The sequence below is a fragment of the Phascolarctos cinereus genome, unplaced genomic scaffold (genome assembly GCF_003287225.1).
Source record: "Phascolarctos cinereus isolate Bilbo 61053 unplaced genomic scaffold, phaCin_HiC Scaffold_2;HRSCAF=192, whole genome shotgun sequence".
In the NCBI taxonomy this organism is placed as follows: domain Eukaryota; kingdom Metazoa; phylum Chordata; class Mammalia; order Diprotodontia; family Phascolarctidae; genus Phascolarctos; species Phascolarctos cinereus.
In genome coordinates this window covers 387,588,763-387,605,547 of record NW_027555625.1, presented here as the reverse complement: position 1 = coordinate 387,605,547, position 16,785 = coordinate 387,588,763, and the positions used below count along the sequence as shown (strand labels likewise).

At 45.2% G+C, this 16,785-nt stretch overlaps 1 protein-coding gene across 5 annotated transcripts in view; it reads right to left on the bottom strand.

Annotated features, from left to right (window-relative positions):
• Nucleotides 1–169: 169 nt before the first annotated feature.
• The window catches only part of LARP1 (La ribonucleoprotein 1, translational regulator), a 59,123-nt gene continuing 42,507 nt past the window's right edge, over nucleotides 170–16,785 (bottom strand). For all 5 annotated transcript variants that reach the window (XM_020974598.2, XM_020974599.2, XM_020974600.2 and 2 more), the window contains 9 exons: nucleotides 12,132–12,509; nucleotides 11,590–11,713; nucleotides 11,178–11,383; nucleotides 10,340–10,446; nucleotides 8,989–9,140; nucleotides 8,218–8,362; nucleotides 6,462–6,571; nucleotides 6,136–6,263; nucleotides 170–4,524 (listed from right to left, as the gene is read on the bottom strand). In XM_020974598.2, the coding sequence (XP_020830257.1) occupies nucleotides 4,327–4,524; nucleotides 6,136–6,263; nucleotides 6,462–6,571; nucleotides 8,218–8,362; nucleotides 8,989–9,140; nucleotides 10,340–10,446; nucleotides 11,178–11,383; nucleotides 11,590–11,713; nucleotides 12,132–12,509 (1,548 nt within the window). In that variant the 3' untranslated portion in view covers nucleotides 170–4,326. The remainder of the gene's footprint in view (nucleotides 4,525–6,135; nucleotides 6,264–6,461; nucleotides 6,572–8,217; nucleotides 8,363–8,988; nucleotides 9,141–10,339; nucleotides 10,447–11,177; nucleotides 11,384–11,589; nucleotides 11,714–12,131; nucleotides 12,510–16,785) is intronic.

Genomic DNA, 16,785 nt, shown 5'->3' with positions numbered 1-16,785 from the left:
CTGCAAAAACCATCTTTTGTATTCAATCTCTGCTTTAACAGTCTTCCTAGCTCCTGCCCCGCGGCTGGCTTTCTCCAACTCAGGAACAGCTCTGCATCCTATCCATCACCCCCAGTCCAATTCAATCCCTGCTCCCATTCTGGGGTGGGAGAAAGGAGCAACCATGACGGTCTTTTGAAATTTTTATTTTTATACATTTTTTTTTGTATTAAAAAGGAAAAAGCATAATTACCACAAATTACAAAGGACTAAAGCGTTACTAGAATAATGAATGAATCACATCAGCCTGGAAAGCAGATACTCTGAATAATATTAATGTTATAATACAAGCTCATTCAAGTATCTTACATTATTTTTTTGTCCTTTTAAATGTGATGTTCTAGCACATGGTAAGATTATGTCCTATCAGGGAAAGGTGGGTCCTTTACAGCAAAGCTGGACGACGTTTTCCTCTCTGGTGGGGAAACAGGCTATTAAGTTTTGCCTTTACCATCAACATGGCTGAAGAGGGGTGCAGTTTTTTGAGGGGGAAGCCAAGTGATCCCCTTCTGACCTGGGACAACAATGGATTCCAATTTGGGAGGAGCCATACTATCAAAGCTCTTGGCCCGAATTCTGATGAAGTTATCCATGTGTAGCTCAATCATTGGCCCCTGCTTGTCCTCTCTACCCCTGTATCCCTGGCCCCAAGTGGGCAGGCTTCCCCCTTCTCTGAGCAGCCAGGGCTTTTTTTTCCTGTTGCAAAAGCAAAATTTCAAGAAAGGGAAAAGGCAAGTTATAATGTAATGAAACAAAATTTTCCCAAGAGGGCTCAGCACCAATCCATGTCAGAGTCACAGTTGCCCAGGCTGGGGATGGGGGAATATCTGAATTAGTAGTGCATCTTCTCCAAAAGACAAACCAGGAGGGAAGGTTAGCAGTTGCCAAACTAGAGCAGAGGTGGAATGGACAAGAGGCACTATTCAGAAGCTAATACCAAAGTTCTTACTGCAACAAGCCAACCTAGGAAAATAACTGAAACCATCCAGGACATGGAACGACTTTTTGTTTTGTATAGGGTAGAGGATGGGGTGGGTGGGGACTGTGGAGGAAACGAAGAGCTGCTTTGTGACTCAGGTCTTGGGGTCCTTGAGGGGAGATGGAAGGGCAGGCCTGGAGGTCCTAACCCACCCCCGGCGTGCTTGTCACAGATAAGTCGGTCCTAGATTCAAGTGTCTTCAGAAAGTGAAGATGTAAACTACTCTTTGAAACATTAACCCCTAAAACATTAAAAAAAATTTCCCCCTACCCCCCCCCACCTGTGAGCTGAGATGTAGTGCTGACATATCCACCCAGAAAACATTCTTTTAGGGAGTTTCCTTGTAAGGAGAGCCAGGGAGACCAAAGAGGATAGTCTCACAAGACTCCCACCACGGACTCAAAGGCGGAATCCAGAGAACTGGGGCTTGAGCCAAGTAGATTGTGAGGGAGTCACAGGGAAATCCCAGCAGGCAACCTGGGTATCCAGTCACTGTAGGAGGGCTGAAGTGGGAAGCTACCCTGCCTCTAGCTCATCCTGGCCCTCCCTGCTTTCCAACCCCAAGTATGGCAAAGGACCAAGCTTTTGAGGTTACTGTGGCATCAGAGATACAGTACCTGGGCTAGTCAGTCTGAGGGGAGGGAAGGATGGAGTTCAGGGGGAAATGCCCAGTGGAGTCCATTGCCAAGGCAAGCACCAGACCAGGGCAAGGGGGCCTCAGAAACCCTTGCCCTGGTGAAGGCTAGGCAAACTCACCTCCACTGCCAACTCTGTTGCCTCAGACGTGATTGAGCCCCCAGTGGGCTGCAGGAGCTTACAGACCAGCTCCTGGGCCACACATAACAGAAATGACAAAACCTAAGATGCTTTTAGGATGGGGGAGCAGCTAAGAACAAAATAAAACTTGGGGTGCTATTTCAGGCCCCTTTAGCAGAAAAGCTAGTTCCAGTCCAACAATGGGCGACAGAGCCTAATTCTATCAATGGCTCTTACTACTAAGTGGTCTCCTATCCTCCAAATACTGATTTGGACTTAGAAGGAAGACAAAACTCTAGAGCCTGGGGGAAAAAGTGGGAGCGGGGGATGGCAACTTAACAGTAAGACTGAAAGTGCTGAAAACATTCACTTCCCTTTGTGCCTTCCTTTCCTCCACTCTTCTCTGATTATTAAGGGACCTAACTGCTACCCATCAACCACCTTTGCTCATCATGGTAGAGGGCTGCTCCACTCATTCCTTTAGTTCCATCATCACCCAGAGACCTGACAGAATGGTTAGCAGCTAAGCGGCTGCTGGAGCATCAGGTCCACATGTAGCCTTTACTACATGGCTTGGGTGGTCTGTCCTGGGAGATACCCTCCCAATTTTGACTTTTGTAACACCCCCCCCCCAAGAGAGATACAAATGTAGCCAGATTTTTCCCTTGGGGAGTGGGGCAGCCAAAGGCCAAGCAGATGTGGAGTTAGGGAACTAGGCAGAGGATGAGAAGCAGGGGCCAAATACATATGTACCATGAGAAACACAGTAGAGAAGAAATCTCTTGTCCTCTAGGGGAGGCCAAAACCTACTCCATGGCTCCAGAATTCAACAGACTGGACTAATTTCAGGAGATGGGAGCAATTGGGGACAAGGACAAAGAAAACTTTGTCTTCTACAGCCAGTTCAACCCACCCCTCTAGCCACCCCAGCAACCAGGGAGAACATACTCTGCCCCCACCCCCTACTGCCACAGGAAGCACATGGAGTTCAAAAGGCAGGAGCTGACACAAGACCAGAGCTTGCTGATTATCCAGCACCCACGATGCCACTTTCCTCGATCGAAATCAAGAGGACGTGGGGTGGAGGTGTCATCCTGGGGCCCACATCTCCTCTCAACAGATGTTCAGGACCCTGGGGCTAGGCATATGGAAAAAAGGCAGGGTGTATGTGTGGGGGCGGCGGTGCGACAACAGCACAGTACATACACAGAACGTCAGCTTCAAACTACGCGCTGGCAGGTATCTGGGGGGAACCCCCCCCCACAGCTGTGGCTGTCCTTTCCAGCCACAGGGGGTGGGGGGTGGGGGGAGAAGGATGTTGTGCAGGTGATATCTCAGTCCCAAGATTTCCAGCCCATCGAAACTCAGTTATATCCAGCCAGCCAAGGGCCAGAGCAAGAACTCCTGATGTCAAGTCAGTTTTAGTCTGTGATCCCAGGCCAGGTTTCTGACTCCACAGAGGAAAACAGGCATGTGTCAAATCCCCACTCCACAATAAGGCAACTTTTTTAAATATTATTTTTAAGGACAAAAGAACAAAGGGCAAGAAGTCGCTTTTTGTGGCTTGGGACTGGGTTTTTTTTTTTTGGTCTTTTGTGGTAAGTTTTGTCCTTTTTTTGTCATTTTCAAGGGACAGAAAAGTAAAATAAAATAAATCATCTTTTAACAGGGTCTCTTCTTCAGTGAGCAGCGTCTCTCTGGGCTTGGGGATGGGCTAGGGATTGGAAAGTGTATGTGAGAGAGGGGGAGGGCCCTGCCTTCCCTCCCCAAGCAGCCACTCGCTGGGCCAGCCCCAGGCTGGATCCTTTGGTTTCCTCCTCCAAGGTCTGCAGGTCCGAAGGGCAAAGCAGGGATGTGAGGTCTGGGGGGCCGGGGCGGGGGAGACGGGGACGACTAAGAATGGTGGTGAAGGCCACCAGATGAAGGTGTAGATAAGAGCCAGGCAGGTCCAGGGCTCCCACATGGGAGAAGTCTCCGCTTGACCGTGATTGGCAGTTTCCACAGGATAACGCCAGCATGGGGTGGGTTGATGGGATGGCACTCTAGGGCTCTGTGCAGGCTGCATAGTAGAACTGATGGGGAAGAAGAGAGGAAAAAGTCTCAGGGAGCAGGGGCCATGGGCTGCTAGCTGTAGGGATGAAGAGTGATTTTGGTAATATGGACGAAATTCTGTCAATAATTTAAAACAACATATATGCGTGTGTGCGTACATCTGTATCTCTCATATAGATATACACACAGACTCATATACACACACACACACATATATATATATCTATATATATATATCTCTATATCTCTCTCTCAAACTCTCCCCTTCCCACCCCGGGCCGAATAAGCTAAGACATGAAGACTTGTGAGGGAAAGGGAAGGGTGGGGATGGGAGTCTCCTTTTGATGGGTCATCACAGTGGCCAGAAGCCAGTCTCTCGTTGTCAAGTTGTGTGCACTGCAGTGGCCTGTTCTTGGATTGTCCACCTTCATTCCAACCTCTCCATTCTCATGACCTTCTCTGTCCCCTTCCTTCCCCAAGTCCACGTGGGAAACAGCCCTTCACTTTCCCAAAGTCTGTATGTCTGAGGGCTGGCTTGATATTTTGGCATCTTCCCTTGCAGATTGGCCGGCAGGTGGGACATGGGTTTGGCTGGGTGCTGTGGCCGGTTTGCTGGAAGACTGGGACGGATACCGTTTCCTGACTTCTCCTCCCAGTGCTGCGTACCTCTTGTGGCTGCCTTCCTCACCCATGGGCGGCTGAAACAGAAAGGATTTGGGACGAACATGAGACTGGGGTACAACTAATGCCCCCTTTTCCATTCTTTCCTCATTCAAAGCACGTATCACCCAGAATGGAGACATGCACAGTATAAGAGAAAACACTGGTTCTGGAATCAGAGAATGGGTTCAAATCGCAGACTGAATGCCTATTAGCTGTGAAGACCTTGGGCAAGTTGTGAAAGTGTTTGGATTAGATGGCTTCTGAGGTCCCTTCTAGCTCCAGATCCAATGAGAAACACTGTGTGTGTGTGTGTGTGTGTGTGTATATGTATGTGTGTATGTATGTTATATATCCCTGAATTTGGTGTCGAAGGACATGGGGTCAAATCCTAGCACTATCGTTTAGGTATCTGATGCTGGCCAAGTTCCTTAATCTCTAAGTCTGTTTCTTATGTGTATATAGGACTGGACTAGAAGACGGTATCCAAAGCCCCTCTCAGCTCCATATGTTTCTATGAGTTCTAAATCCAGCCCACACTTTCATTTTGTGGGTGCCCTTTGGTAAGCTATTTAAGCCCCAAGTCTCAGCGCCACCATTTGTAAAATAGAGATAATTAATAACAGCTCCACTGTTTCCTGTCTCAAAGAGATGTTATAAAAATCAATTGAGATTACTATTAACCCTGCAACCCTATGAGAGTGTCAGTCTACAGCCCACCCCCTTTCCTTGGGATCTCACTAAACACCTTTTGGGGTTCATTCAAGCTTCAGCACTAGAATAAGGGTCTCACTCAAGTCTGATCATCACAAGAATCATAGAGCCTTGCAGGAAGAAACCCGTATATCTTTAGGTTGATGCTTGAAATCCATGAAATCCCAAGGGTTGTAAGCAGAAACACTTGCCTCCAGGTGCATCTCTCTCAGCCTACACCTTTGAAAGGTAACTTATTTGTACTTTTCAGCATCTAAGTCTTTTCTCCCCTTAACTGGACTATACCATTCCTGAAAACACTCTCCCCCTTCCTGCCTCTACGTACCTAGTCTCACGTGCAATGCCACAGGTGGCCCTATCACTCAACTTCGCTAACAACCTCAAAAGGACTGAGAGAATCTGGGTTCCCTACACAGACTCAATGACAATAACCAGGGCCAACCACTAGGTGTCACTGTCGGGGCGTTTTCACAGAAGAGATGGGGATGGGCATAGACGACATGACGTCAGAGACTCAGAAAGGACAGACGAGAACGTAAGAGTCGGATAATATGACTTAAGAAATCATTCCATCCAACTTCTGGACGAGGAAATGAAGGCCAAGAGACTGCTTGGCTCCGACAGACGACCTCTGGAACACAGCGCTTAGCTCTATGCCATCATTTTAGAAAGGACATTGATAAGCTGTACGGTGAAAAGGGCACTAATTTTTCAGTCAGGACATGGGCTTGAATCCTGGCCCTGCCACTTGTGTGACCTTGGGCAGGTACATCACTTAACTGTTTGGGGCTCCCTGTCCTCAACTTGTAAAATGAGAGGCTGGTCTACAAGGCCTCTAAGAATCCTTTCAGCTTCCCAGCTACGCTCCAGTGACCAAAAGGGCAGCCCCACACACAGCAACCCCAGGGTGGGCAGAGGCGGCAAAATCCACTCACATCCACTCGGAAGTCTTCGAGACGTCGGAATTTGCCGAGGTATTCTTGAAGTTTGGGGTCAATATCCAAGTTTTTGGCTTTGGAATATTTTAAGAAGGCCCAGAACTTTTCCAGCCCATACAGCTGCCCTGTGGGAAGACAAAAGGCTTAGAACTGGCAAGGCCCAGGGAGCTTGCAGGCTTGACTCCAGGGGAATCTGGCCATATGCTAGCCTAGACCTTTGATCAAGTGGACTTCAAAAATCTCAAGAAATCTGGAGACCTGGGTTCTTGATCCCTCTTTTTCCCCCAACCCGCCAAATCAAGAGTCCACTCTGACTCCCCTACCTGCTTCATAGTCCTTCACAGTCTCATCCTGGAAATCCTTGAATATATCTGGTCGGAACTTCTTTTCCAGACCGTAACTGTAATATCGAAAAAGGCACTCCAAACCATACCTATAAAAGAGAAGACATAAATTAGGCCTCAGTTTTTTCAGTTGTGAAATGGGACAGCATGACTTTCCCACCTAATAATCAAACCAGCAAACATCCAATGAGCAAGGCCTTGCGTTAGTATAGTGGAAGACAAAGAAAACTAATGAGGCCCATAACTTGACAGAGCTGCAAGGGAAGAAATGAAATACAAATCATTAGTAGTAAAAATATGCAAGAACATGAGAATTACAAGGCTATTATAGGTTCCTGAAGGGCAGAATCACTTCTTGTTTGTGGAGGGGAAGGGAATTTGCTCAAGGCAAAGAATACTGGACCTAGGCCTCTGAAAGACAAGTGCTACTTCAAAAGGTGGAAATGGGTGGGAGAGGGAATAAACCCATGGTATAGGTATTACTACTCTAATTTTTACAGATAAGAGAAGTGAGGCTCAGAGAGGTTGACTTGATAATAAAGTGAATGTCAGAGACAGAATTTGTACCCAGTCACAGGAGTACAGATTAAAAAGCAGGAAGGGACTTTGAAGGTCAAGGTTCAAGCCTCACATTTTATTGAAGAGGAATCCAGGCCCAGGCAGATGTTGCGTCCTCTAACTTTAAATCCAAACGCTCTTTCCACAATAGTACACTGCAGTCTTTCTTTTCTTTTGTTTTTTTTTTTGACGAGGCAATTGGGGTTAAGCGACTTGCCTAGAGTCACACAGCTAGTGAGTGTTATGTGTTCAAAGCCAGACTTAAACTCAGCTCCTCCTGACTCCAGGGCCACTGCTCTATCCACTGCGCCACCTAGCTGCATCTACTGTAGTCTTTCTGACGAGATAAAAGAAAATCCCCTCTGTATACAGATAAGATACTTAGGATGAACCCATGATTGGCTGTGTAACTTTAGGCCTGTCACCTCACTTGGGGCCTCTGCATCTGCATTCATAAATGACGGGATCAAATTAGATGACCTCCAAAAAAGTCTAAAGTCAGTTTCAGCTAGAGTTAAAAGTCTAGCCTTAAAGTTTCAGCTCTAAAGTTATAATTCTTTGATACAGGAAGCGCAACACTGCAATGTTAATGAAGGACCTCGAGTTAATGTGGTATGAGTATACTTTGAAAGAACTGTAGTTACACCTTCAAGTCATGAGGGCTGTCTTCAAGTCTTAGCAGGGGTATTGAGTAGAACAATTAAGACTTACTCTACACCTAGCAGAAATAAGGGGCAGAAGTTGCAAAGAGGCAAATTTAGGTTTAATTTTTGGAAGAAGTTAAAAAGTGGGCTGGTGATCCTTTGTTAGGTATGTTGCAGAAGGGCCTTTTTGGCGGGAAAGGAATGGATTAGGTTGGTCCCTTCCAAGTCTCAAATCCTATTCAACAGGACAGGAGAGAATGACTGAATGTTGTGGTGAAGCAGAGTTTTTTATGAAAACCAAGGTATTATAGTTATCTGTGCATGGTCCAAGGCTGTAAGCACCTTGAGGGCAGGGCACACTGCTTCCAGCACTGGGACTTCTATACAGCAGAGCAAGCACATATTTCATTAAGACTTGCTGAATTAAAGCACTACATAAATATAAGGTGCTGGAGCAACCCCCAAATCCTCCTCTCCTAGCCTCCTTCCTCTTTCTGCCTAATCCACAGCTAAGTTTCTGCTTGCCATCTCACCGGTAACCCTCCTTGCCATCTTCCACAGCCAGCTGCTTAAACTCTTCATACATTTTCTTGTTGAAGTGATCCCGAAGGAAGAAGGACCAGAAACGGAAAAGGGTATTCATCTCCTGGGATTGGCCAATGCCTAGCCGTTTCCGCTCTGTGAGCAGGGGAAGAGGACAAAGGATTAGGATAAGGGTTCTACTGCAGCACAGCATGAGGAGAGAGCCAGTTCCCAACTACCAACCTGACAGCCCACACCCCATCCATGCCTCCCACCCTAGCCTAAATTTGAAGAGATCTCTAAGGTCCTTTTAACCATAGCCCACCACACACCCCCTAACCTTAGCCAATTAGGAAAAAGAGGAGTGTCCCCAGCACACTGGACCCAGTTTGAGTTGTACCTCTCTTGTTGCAATGCCAATGCAATCTTTCTGGTTCTCCTCCAGATAAAGATGGACAGCACCACCATCCTATTCCCTAATAGCTAGAGAATAACCCTATTCTCTACCTCCCCTTTTCCTTCATGACCCAATTAAAATCCTACCTTCTATAAGAAGCCTTTCCCAATTCCCCTTAATACTAGTGCCTTCCTCTGTTGATAATCTCCAATTTATCTGGTATTTATCTTGTTTGTACATAGTTTTGCACATCGTCTCTCTCCCTCCTTGAGGTCAAGTCCTGTCCTTTGCCTTTCTTTGTATTCTTGGCACTCAGCACAGGGCCTGGCACCCGGTGGACTGCCTGACGCCGCTCTCTTCCTCAACCACGGTTCTAGTCTCATACCGTTAAGGCAGCGCCGACGATACTTGTGGTAGACATGTTGTGTGAAGCCATTCTCTTTGAGCAGCTCATGGGAAGGATGCTGGAACTTGGGTAGTGACTGTGGGGTGCAGCCATAGCTGCCAACAGCTGGTGTGCCCTCAGAGGGGCTGGAGCTGTGGGAACCAACACACACGACTTGCCTTACTATCCCATATTCTCCTCAGCCTCTTAACACTGTTCTCTCTCTTCCTAAGGGAGAACCTGAGCCTGTGCTCCAGGAACCACCAATAGCAAATTTCCCTGTCTTTTTACCTTTGTTTATGCTGTTCCCCCTCTGGACGCCCTGCCTCTCTCTCCAGGCCCAAAAACACTTAACACCCTCACATCCACAGACTCAGGACCTTTCCTATCCCAACCTGCACATTTTAGAAAGGAAACAGCTTCAGAAAAGTAAAGTTAACTATTAAGAGAGTTGGTCAGTGTCAGAGATGGAACTAAGTCCAAGGCTCTTTCCATCACACAAAGTCAATGTTACAACACAACACAATGCAATATTTCTGAAATGCCTACTGTGTGCACTGTGGCCCCAATACGATGATGTCTTCATGAATCCCCACCAGTCAGTCCCCAGTTGTTAAGTGATCTCCCCCTCCTAAACTCATCCCAAAGGACTTTATATCCTTCATGTCTTCTCTCCCCTACTAGAGTACTAGAGTATGAGCTAAGTCCAAGCACAATGCCTTATCTACCTGAGCACCAAGCAAAGTGCATTGTAAATTCAGTACCTGATGTCTGTTGAATGAATGAAAACATTCCAATGGCCCCTTCTTAGCTCAGAGCCATGGTCCTTCTGGGCCAACACCCTGATCTAGCCTTGATGATGGCAGCATGGAAGAAAGGGATACCTTATCCTCCCAGCATGATCTCAAAGAGTTAGGAACTTTGTCAAACATATAACATCTCTTATTAACACAGAGTATACCTGATTCATAAATTTAAAACTCTTCATGAAACTATATTTCTAGCCCATACCATCACTTAGAATAAAAAAGTTCCCTAACTTCTACCTCCACTATGTAAAACGCAACTTTTTCTTATCTGAAATAAAGCCACTTCCTTCAGAATTCAAAGGGCTGTCACCTATCCCTAGTGTCTAAGATTTGATCAGTAGTTTCTTGCCCACCCTCTTTGTCCCTTCCTGAGTTCAGACTTATATCAAGTCCCTTCCCAGTCTTTACCCTTCCTTCTAGATAAAAGAGGTTGCCTTACTGCAATCTCTCTTCATCTATGTGGATATTCTACCATCCCAGATGCCTCTGTGTCTATTGCAAAGCATACTTCTCCCACAGCCTCGCCTCTAACTTCAAAATACCTGATGGAAGCTGTCCGGGGCCTGTGCTCACGGGAATCCATGACCCATCCCACGTGACACTCCATGGGTGGGTTTGAACTATGCCGTGTCTTCCTCTTTCGGGGCATCTGTAAGAGGTTATTCCAGGATTTGTTATTAATTAATTTGGCTAGTAAAGTTGTGAGTCTTCTGAAGGTCTTAAATCGTATCTGCTTTAAGATAATTTTGGTCCTTCTAACACCTCCATTTCAGATGGAGAAAATGGAGCTCAAAGATTATAAATGCATGGTCCAAGGTCACACAGAGTTTGCCAAGAATATCTCAATCCCAAGTCACCTTCTGCTGCACTGCAGAAGTAAGTAGCCACAGGCTGAATTAGGGGGGAAAAACAAAACACTATGAAGTTCACAAAATACTTTATGTATGTTACTTAAGTACCATACCTAGCCTGAGACAAGTGCTGTTAGCTACCACTGCATTCATTTTACAAAGGAATTAATTAAGTGACCTGCCCAAGGCCACACAGCCTTTAAGTGCCAGAGGTAGGATTTGAACCTAATTTTCCCCCGTCTGTACTTTCCCCACTCTTTCAAGTTAAGTCCAATTACTATCGCTGCTGCTCTCGTCAAGTGCAGACCAATCTTATCTCTTTTAGCTCCATTCACTATCCTTGTAACTCACTCCCCCCCGCCAACTCCCCATTCCCTTGAACACAGCCTCTCCCTGTTAGAACGCAAACTCTGCAGGGCTATTTTCACTTCTGGATTCAGTGCAATGCTTAGGACGAGATACGTGATTAGAAACGCTGTTTATTTAATTTCACTTAGAACCGAGGTCGATCCGGATCAGAGCCTCTCACCTTGGCGTCTATCGTTCGGCCTTCCTTCACCACTGGGTAGAATCGGGATGTCTGGCTCGCATCTTTGAGCTGGGGAGTACGGGGGGTCCGAGGAGTCCTGGCGCTGCGGTGATTCGGTGACTCGGGGACAGTGGTTGGCAGAGATCGGGCGATGGCTGAGGGCTCAGGGGCACCAAACAGCTTGTTGGCTAAGGCGTCTGTGGGAACTGTGCATATGGTGGTGAGGACTCATCAAGGGTATCAACAGTATTAAGGGGCCTTGGAGGTCATTTAGTTCAACTTCTCGCTACAGACCAGGAAAACTGAGGCCCAGTTAAGTTAAATAATTTTCCTGAAGTCACAAAGTAAACTTCTAAATTCACTTTGCCAGAACTGGACTAAGCCCTACCTTTGACCCTCCTCTCTGACTTACCTTGCTGGAATCGTGGAGGCCCAGGTGGGACTTCTTGATTGGGGTCAACAGGGGGCTCGGGGGTCAATGTATCAAACTGCTCCCGGCTAATCATGTTGACTTTCTTGAAGTTCTCAACTTCTTGCTGTAAACAGGGGTGGCAGAAAGTGGGAAGAAAAGAGGAATGAGTCTCAAGAGATAGTCTGGCAACACCAGCATGACCTCTGACTAAGGATCTTCTAGAGATGTGGGATTAATTCTCCATCTGAGGTTAAGATCTTTTTGCCTCTAGTACCCACCCCTCAACACAGCATGATCCAAAGTAGGATGGAAGCCACTCTTCCTGGGAAGCCTTTCCAAATTAAGCCCATCCCTCTATAACTCAACAATTCTGAACTCCTTCTTCATGAACCTTTGAGTGACCCATAAATTATCCCTTGGTGTTGCCACATGACACATAGTCTCTCTGATAAATGCTTCTATACAGCCCCACTGACATGCGACTCAATCCCCTGCTAAACCTCACTTTTTTCCCTGCCCCCTATGTGGCCCCAGGCTCTCACCTTGATCTGGGAATACTCAGGCTCAAACTTCTCTGTCCATAGATCCTGCTCATAGTAGAAGAGCCCATCATTTATAACTTTGGCCAGTTCTGAACTCATCTTGGCCCGGGAGGTATGGTTACCAGTACGGTCACCCCCAGGGTGGCGCCGTAGGTAAGGTGGAGTCTGTGTGACGATGAGGATCTTGTTGACGTCCCGATCATCAATCTCATAGTCCGAGTCCTCATCTGACCAGTCAGTGAAGGTGTTCTTCCGCCCATCCATCTGTTCCATCTCCTCATCAAACAGGAAGTCCAACTCTTCAGGTTCATCTTGGTCCTTGGATTTCAGTTGCTGAAGTGGAGCTGTTTGCTGCAGGAATTTGGGCTCCTCTGTTTTCTGAAAGACATAGCAAGGTAGGAGGGGAAAGGCCTATGTGGTTACATGGGGGCCCTTGGAAACAGCTTCCTAAGCTGACCATCCAGATGACCATGGCATTTACCAGTATAAACACTTTCCCTATTTATTTTTGAACTTTGAAGGACCCCACCTCAAGGCACAATCCAAACTTTCATTGACTTCAAAGGTCTATAAATCCACTTATCATCCCCAAATTTTGTTTCTAACCCAGGGGACATTTCATTCACTTATTTAATAAATATTGGTTACATGTACAACCTATATTGAGTTGCTTGCCTTTTCAATGAGGGTGGGTGGGGAGGGAGGAAAAGAGAAAATGTGAAACCTAAAGTTTTAAAAACACGTTTGAAAAAAATGTTTTCACATGCTACTGGGAAATAAGAAATACAGGAAATGGGGCACAGAAGTCTATCCTGCCCTATAGGAAAATAGAAGGGGAAGGGGATAAGAGAAGGGGAGAGAGATAGAAGAGAGGACAGACTAGGGGAAGGGATATTCAGAATGCATGCCATCTTGGGGTGGAGGGAGGGGTGAGATGGGGTGAAAATTTGGAATTCAAAAACTTGTGGGAGTGAATGTTGAAAACTAAAAATAAATTTATATTTAAAAAAATAAAACAAACAAACAAATAAATAAATATTGGTTAACTGTTTTTAATATAAGAAACGTCGGTCTGGTTGTTAGTCAAAGACAAAAAGGAAAGATATCTTCATCCCTCAAAGAGATTATAGTCTACAGAGATTATAGTCTACAAGGCTCAGTGATTCTTAAACTAGGGTCCATTAACTTCTGAGTGCACAGGATTCAGGCTGCTGAAGAGGTCCATGACACCAAAAAAGGTTAAGAATCACTATATTAGAAACTATAACATGTAAACAGATAAATACACATGAGGAAGGAGAGAGAAAAATTAGGGGAATTAGGAAAAGGTGCACAGAGGGGATTGGCATTTTATGCAAGCCTTGAATTAAAGATTTCAAGGCTAGGGTCAAGGTAGGAAAGGGAATGTTGAATCCAGGGAGCAAATCTGTCAGTTTGGTTGGAATAAAGCACAGATGAAATGAAACATACAGTAAAACTGGAAGGACAGACTGAAGCCAAATCTTGAAGTCTGTGAACGCCAGAGTGAATTTTGATTTTAGGTTAGATTTTAGATTTAGTGACATGGTCAGACCTGGGCTTTAAGAATAATATTGGGGGGGGGCAGCTAAGTGGCACAATGGATGGAGTACTGGCCCTTAAGTCAGGAGGACCTGAGCTCAAATCTGACCTCAGACACTTTTACTAGCTGTATCACCCTATGCAAGTCACTTAACCCCAATGCCTCCAAAAAAAAAAAAAGATTTGGGGAGTCATAGAAGATTTGACTAGAAGATGGAGACCAGAGGTTGAGAGGCCAATTAGGAGGCAACATAGAAGAGCACGATTATTATCTGTTACCAACCTTAATGATAAGGGATATCCCCTGCTACTGGGGTTCACCTATATATAATTATGAATCCAAGGATACAATGTAAGTTTGTGGAAGGCAGTAACCATATCTTTAATAATAATAATACTCTTTCCTCTGCAGGATTATACTCAATTTTGATGCATAAAAAGCTTGTATATTTTGCTTCTGGAACAGAGTATTCCAAGCTCTGTTTCTTTATCTGTTGGCTCCTAAATTATGCATGATCCTGACTGTGCCTCGTCAGAACTTAAATTCTTTCATAACATTTTTTCTTTGATCTTAAAGCTCTAGATTTTGGCTATAATCTTCCTGGGACTTTTCATTTGGGGGTTTCTTTCATGAGATGACTCAAAATCCATTTCTACCTCGGCCTGTGGTTACGAGAGATCTGGGCAATCTTTCTTGAAATACTATGCCTAAACTTTTTTTGATCAGTTTTCAGGTAATCCAATCCAATGATTCTTAACTTCTCTCTCCTTGATGTTTTTCCAGGTCAGTTCCCCCTCCCCCCCCGATAGTTTACATTTTCTTCTTTTTCATTCTTTTAACTCTTTTTAGTATTTCTTGTTACCTCATGGAATCATTAGCTTACATTTGATCCATTCTAATTTTTAGGGAATTTGTTACTTGGGCATAATTTCTCTTGTGGATTGCTGTTAATTCCCTTCTAAATTCTTTCTTCTATATTTCTCACTTCCCTTCCAGTTTTTCCCTCTAGTGTTCTCATTCATTTCTAAAAATACCTTTACCTTTAAAAAAAACACTTGTTCATTTCTTCCAGTAGTTCTAGTCAAACCTGTGCCCAACCTATGTTGTTCTTTTGGGGCTTCCCTCACAAAATGGTTTACAGCAGAATTTTATTTGTTCCTTCTATTCGATGCCAGGCTTTACGTTAGGGATAGGTTCTGTATACTTCTGGAAGGAATGTTTGGGTTGATTCTGCTGCTGCCTTCTTTATTCTAGGAACGCAAGAACGAGCTGGGAACCTGCAAGCTTTCAGGGTTCCCAAAGTAGTCTGATCCAGAGGGAAGTCTGGTGCTGTTCAGGGTCTAATCTCTACAAAAATGACTTACGTTGATTTGGGTCTGAGCTGGTGAACAGACATATGGGCTTGTCCATAGTTGGGAGTTATGGTAGAGGTTGCTGGACATGCCCACTTATTATCCAGTTGGGAAGCCCTATAAGTTTAGTGACAGAACTTCAGGTTCCCCTTTCATATGAGATTCGTACCCTGGTTACTGTGGTGCAGGCTTCAGAACTAGGCTGGGTTAAACTGAGACCTTGCTCTGCTCCTGGTTGAAGTCACACAGCTATTTACTTTCTATACTTGAAACCTGCTGAGTACAGCCTAGGATCCATAATACTTTCTTGCTCTGGACCACCACTTTAAGTCCCCTCTCCTCAGTCTGCACTGGATCTGTGACTCAGCACACTGGGTAGTGAGAAGCATGCATTTCTGGTGCCTGTATAGGGTCAGGCCCCTGTGCCAACTCTGACACCTCTTCCTGCCTGGATGCACAGCCATGAAAAGGCTCTCGTACAGACCTTGTGCTGGAATGCTCTGCATTACAGCCTATTAGCAGACCTCTATTATGCCAACTTGGGCTGGAAAAATGACTGTGGCCTTTTTCTTGGACTTTCCAAACACATAAAGCTGGTGTTTCTAGATTACTATTAAGTGGTTGTGGGAGAGAGGTTGGCTATACTACTTTCATACATTCCATTATCTTGGATGGTGTCTGATCCGATATTCTTTCCCCCTTGCCACTTCTAGCATACAGTTGAGCACTCTGCAAGTATTCGCCAACCGCTCACTACAGAAAGGGCTAAAACTCTATCTGTATGCTTAGGCTTTTCCATACTTTGAAGTAAAAAATTCCATTACAGGGAGAGAGGCTGATTAATTGGTATAAGGAACTCCCTGGTGAGGAAACTCCCTTTACCAAGGCAGATCAGGTACCTTATCGAAATGGGGTCTTAGAATGACAAAGAGCAGCAGCATCCAAAGTGTTCTGATCATGAATCCTAAGTAAAACCTTTTGAGCACGCATCTATAATCTTTTAACTATAAACTATAGATACATGCTACTATATTGATGTTACAAAATATTAAAAAAAATAGAAATTTCACAAGTTTGATAAAGATGAAATAACATTTGATCTTAGAGTCAACAAGCCATTGGAATTTTCTAGGGTCACTATATGGAAGATGGACATGAGAGATCTAAGACTCGGAGTCCAAGTAGGAAGCTACTGCAACAGCCCAAGAGAAAACGTGGCTCTGAATTAAGATGTAGTTATCTAAGAGAAGGAAAGAAATGGAGGACCTGTGGTAGAAGGTAGAAAATGACAAGATGCGGCAACTGATATGTAGCGTGAGGGAGAATGAAGAACTGAAGAGAAGAGTACCACGCTGGCTGGCTGGAAAGATGGTGGTGCCCTTGAAAGCAAAAAGAGAATTAGAAGAGGGGAAAGTTTGGAGGGAGAAAGTGTTGAGAGGTCTGGGTTTCTGAGACTGAAATTCATCTGATATTTCCACCCATATTGAAAAGGAGGAAAAGGATAGAACAGTGAGGCTCTTACCTATTAATGGTCCAGAGTGCAAAGCCTGCCCTCTGAGGGGTTCCTGCCACTGTGGTGAGATGATGTGCGGGGAAAGGTGGTCAACTTCCCCAGTGGCACCAGCTCAGTTGTTGCTGAGGGTGTCCAGATAAGAGATTAGGTTATAACTTCCCTAATGGGGAAGAGGTTAGCTGGGCAGTACTGAGGAATAAGGGTAGATACGGCTGTCAGAGAAGCCTC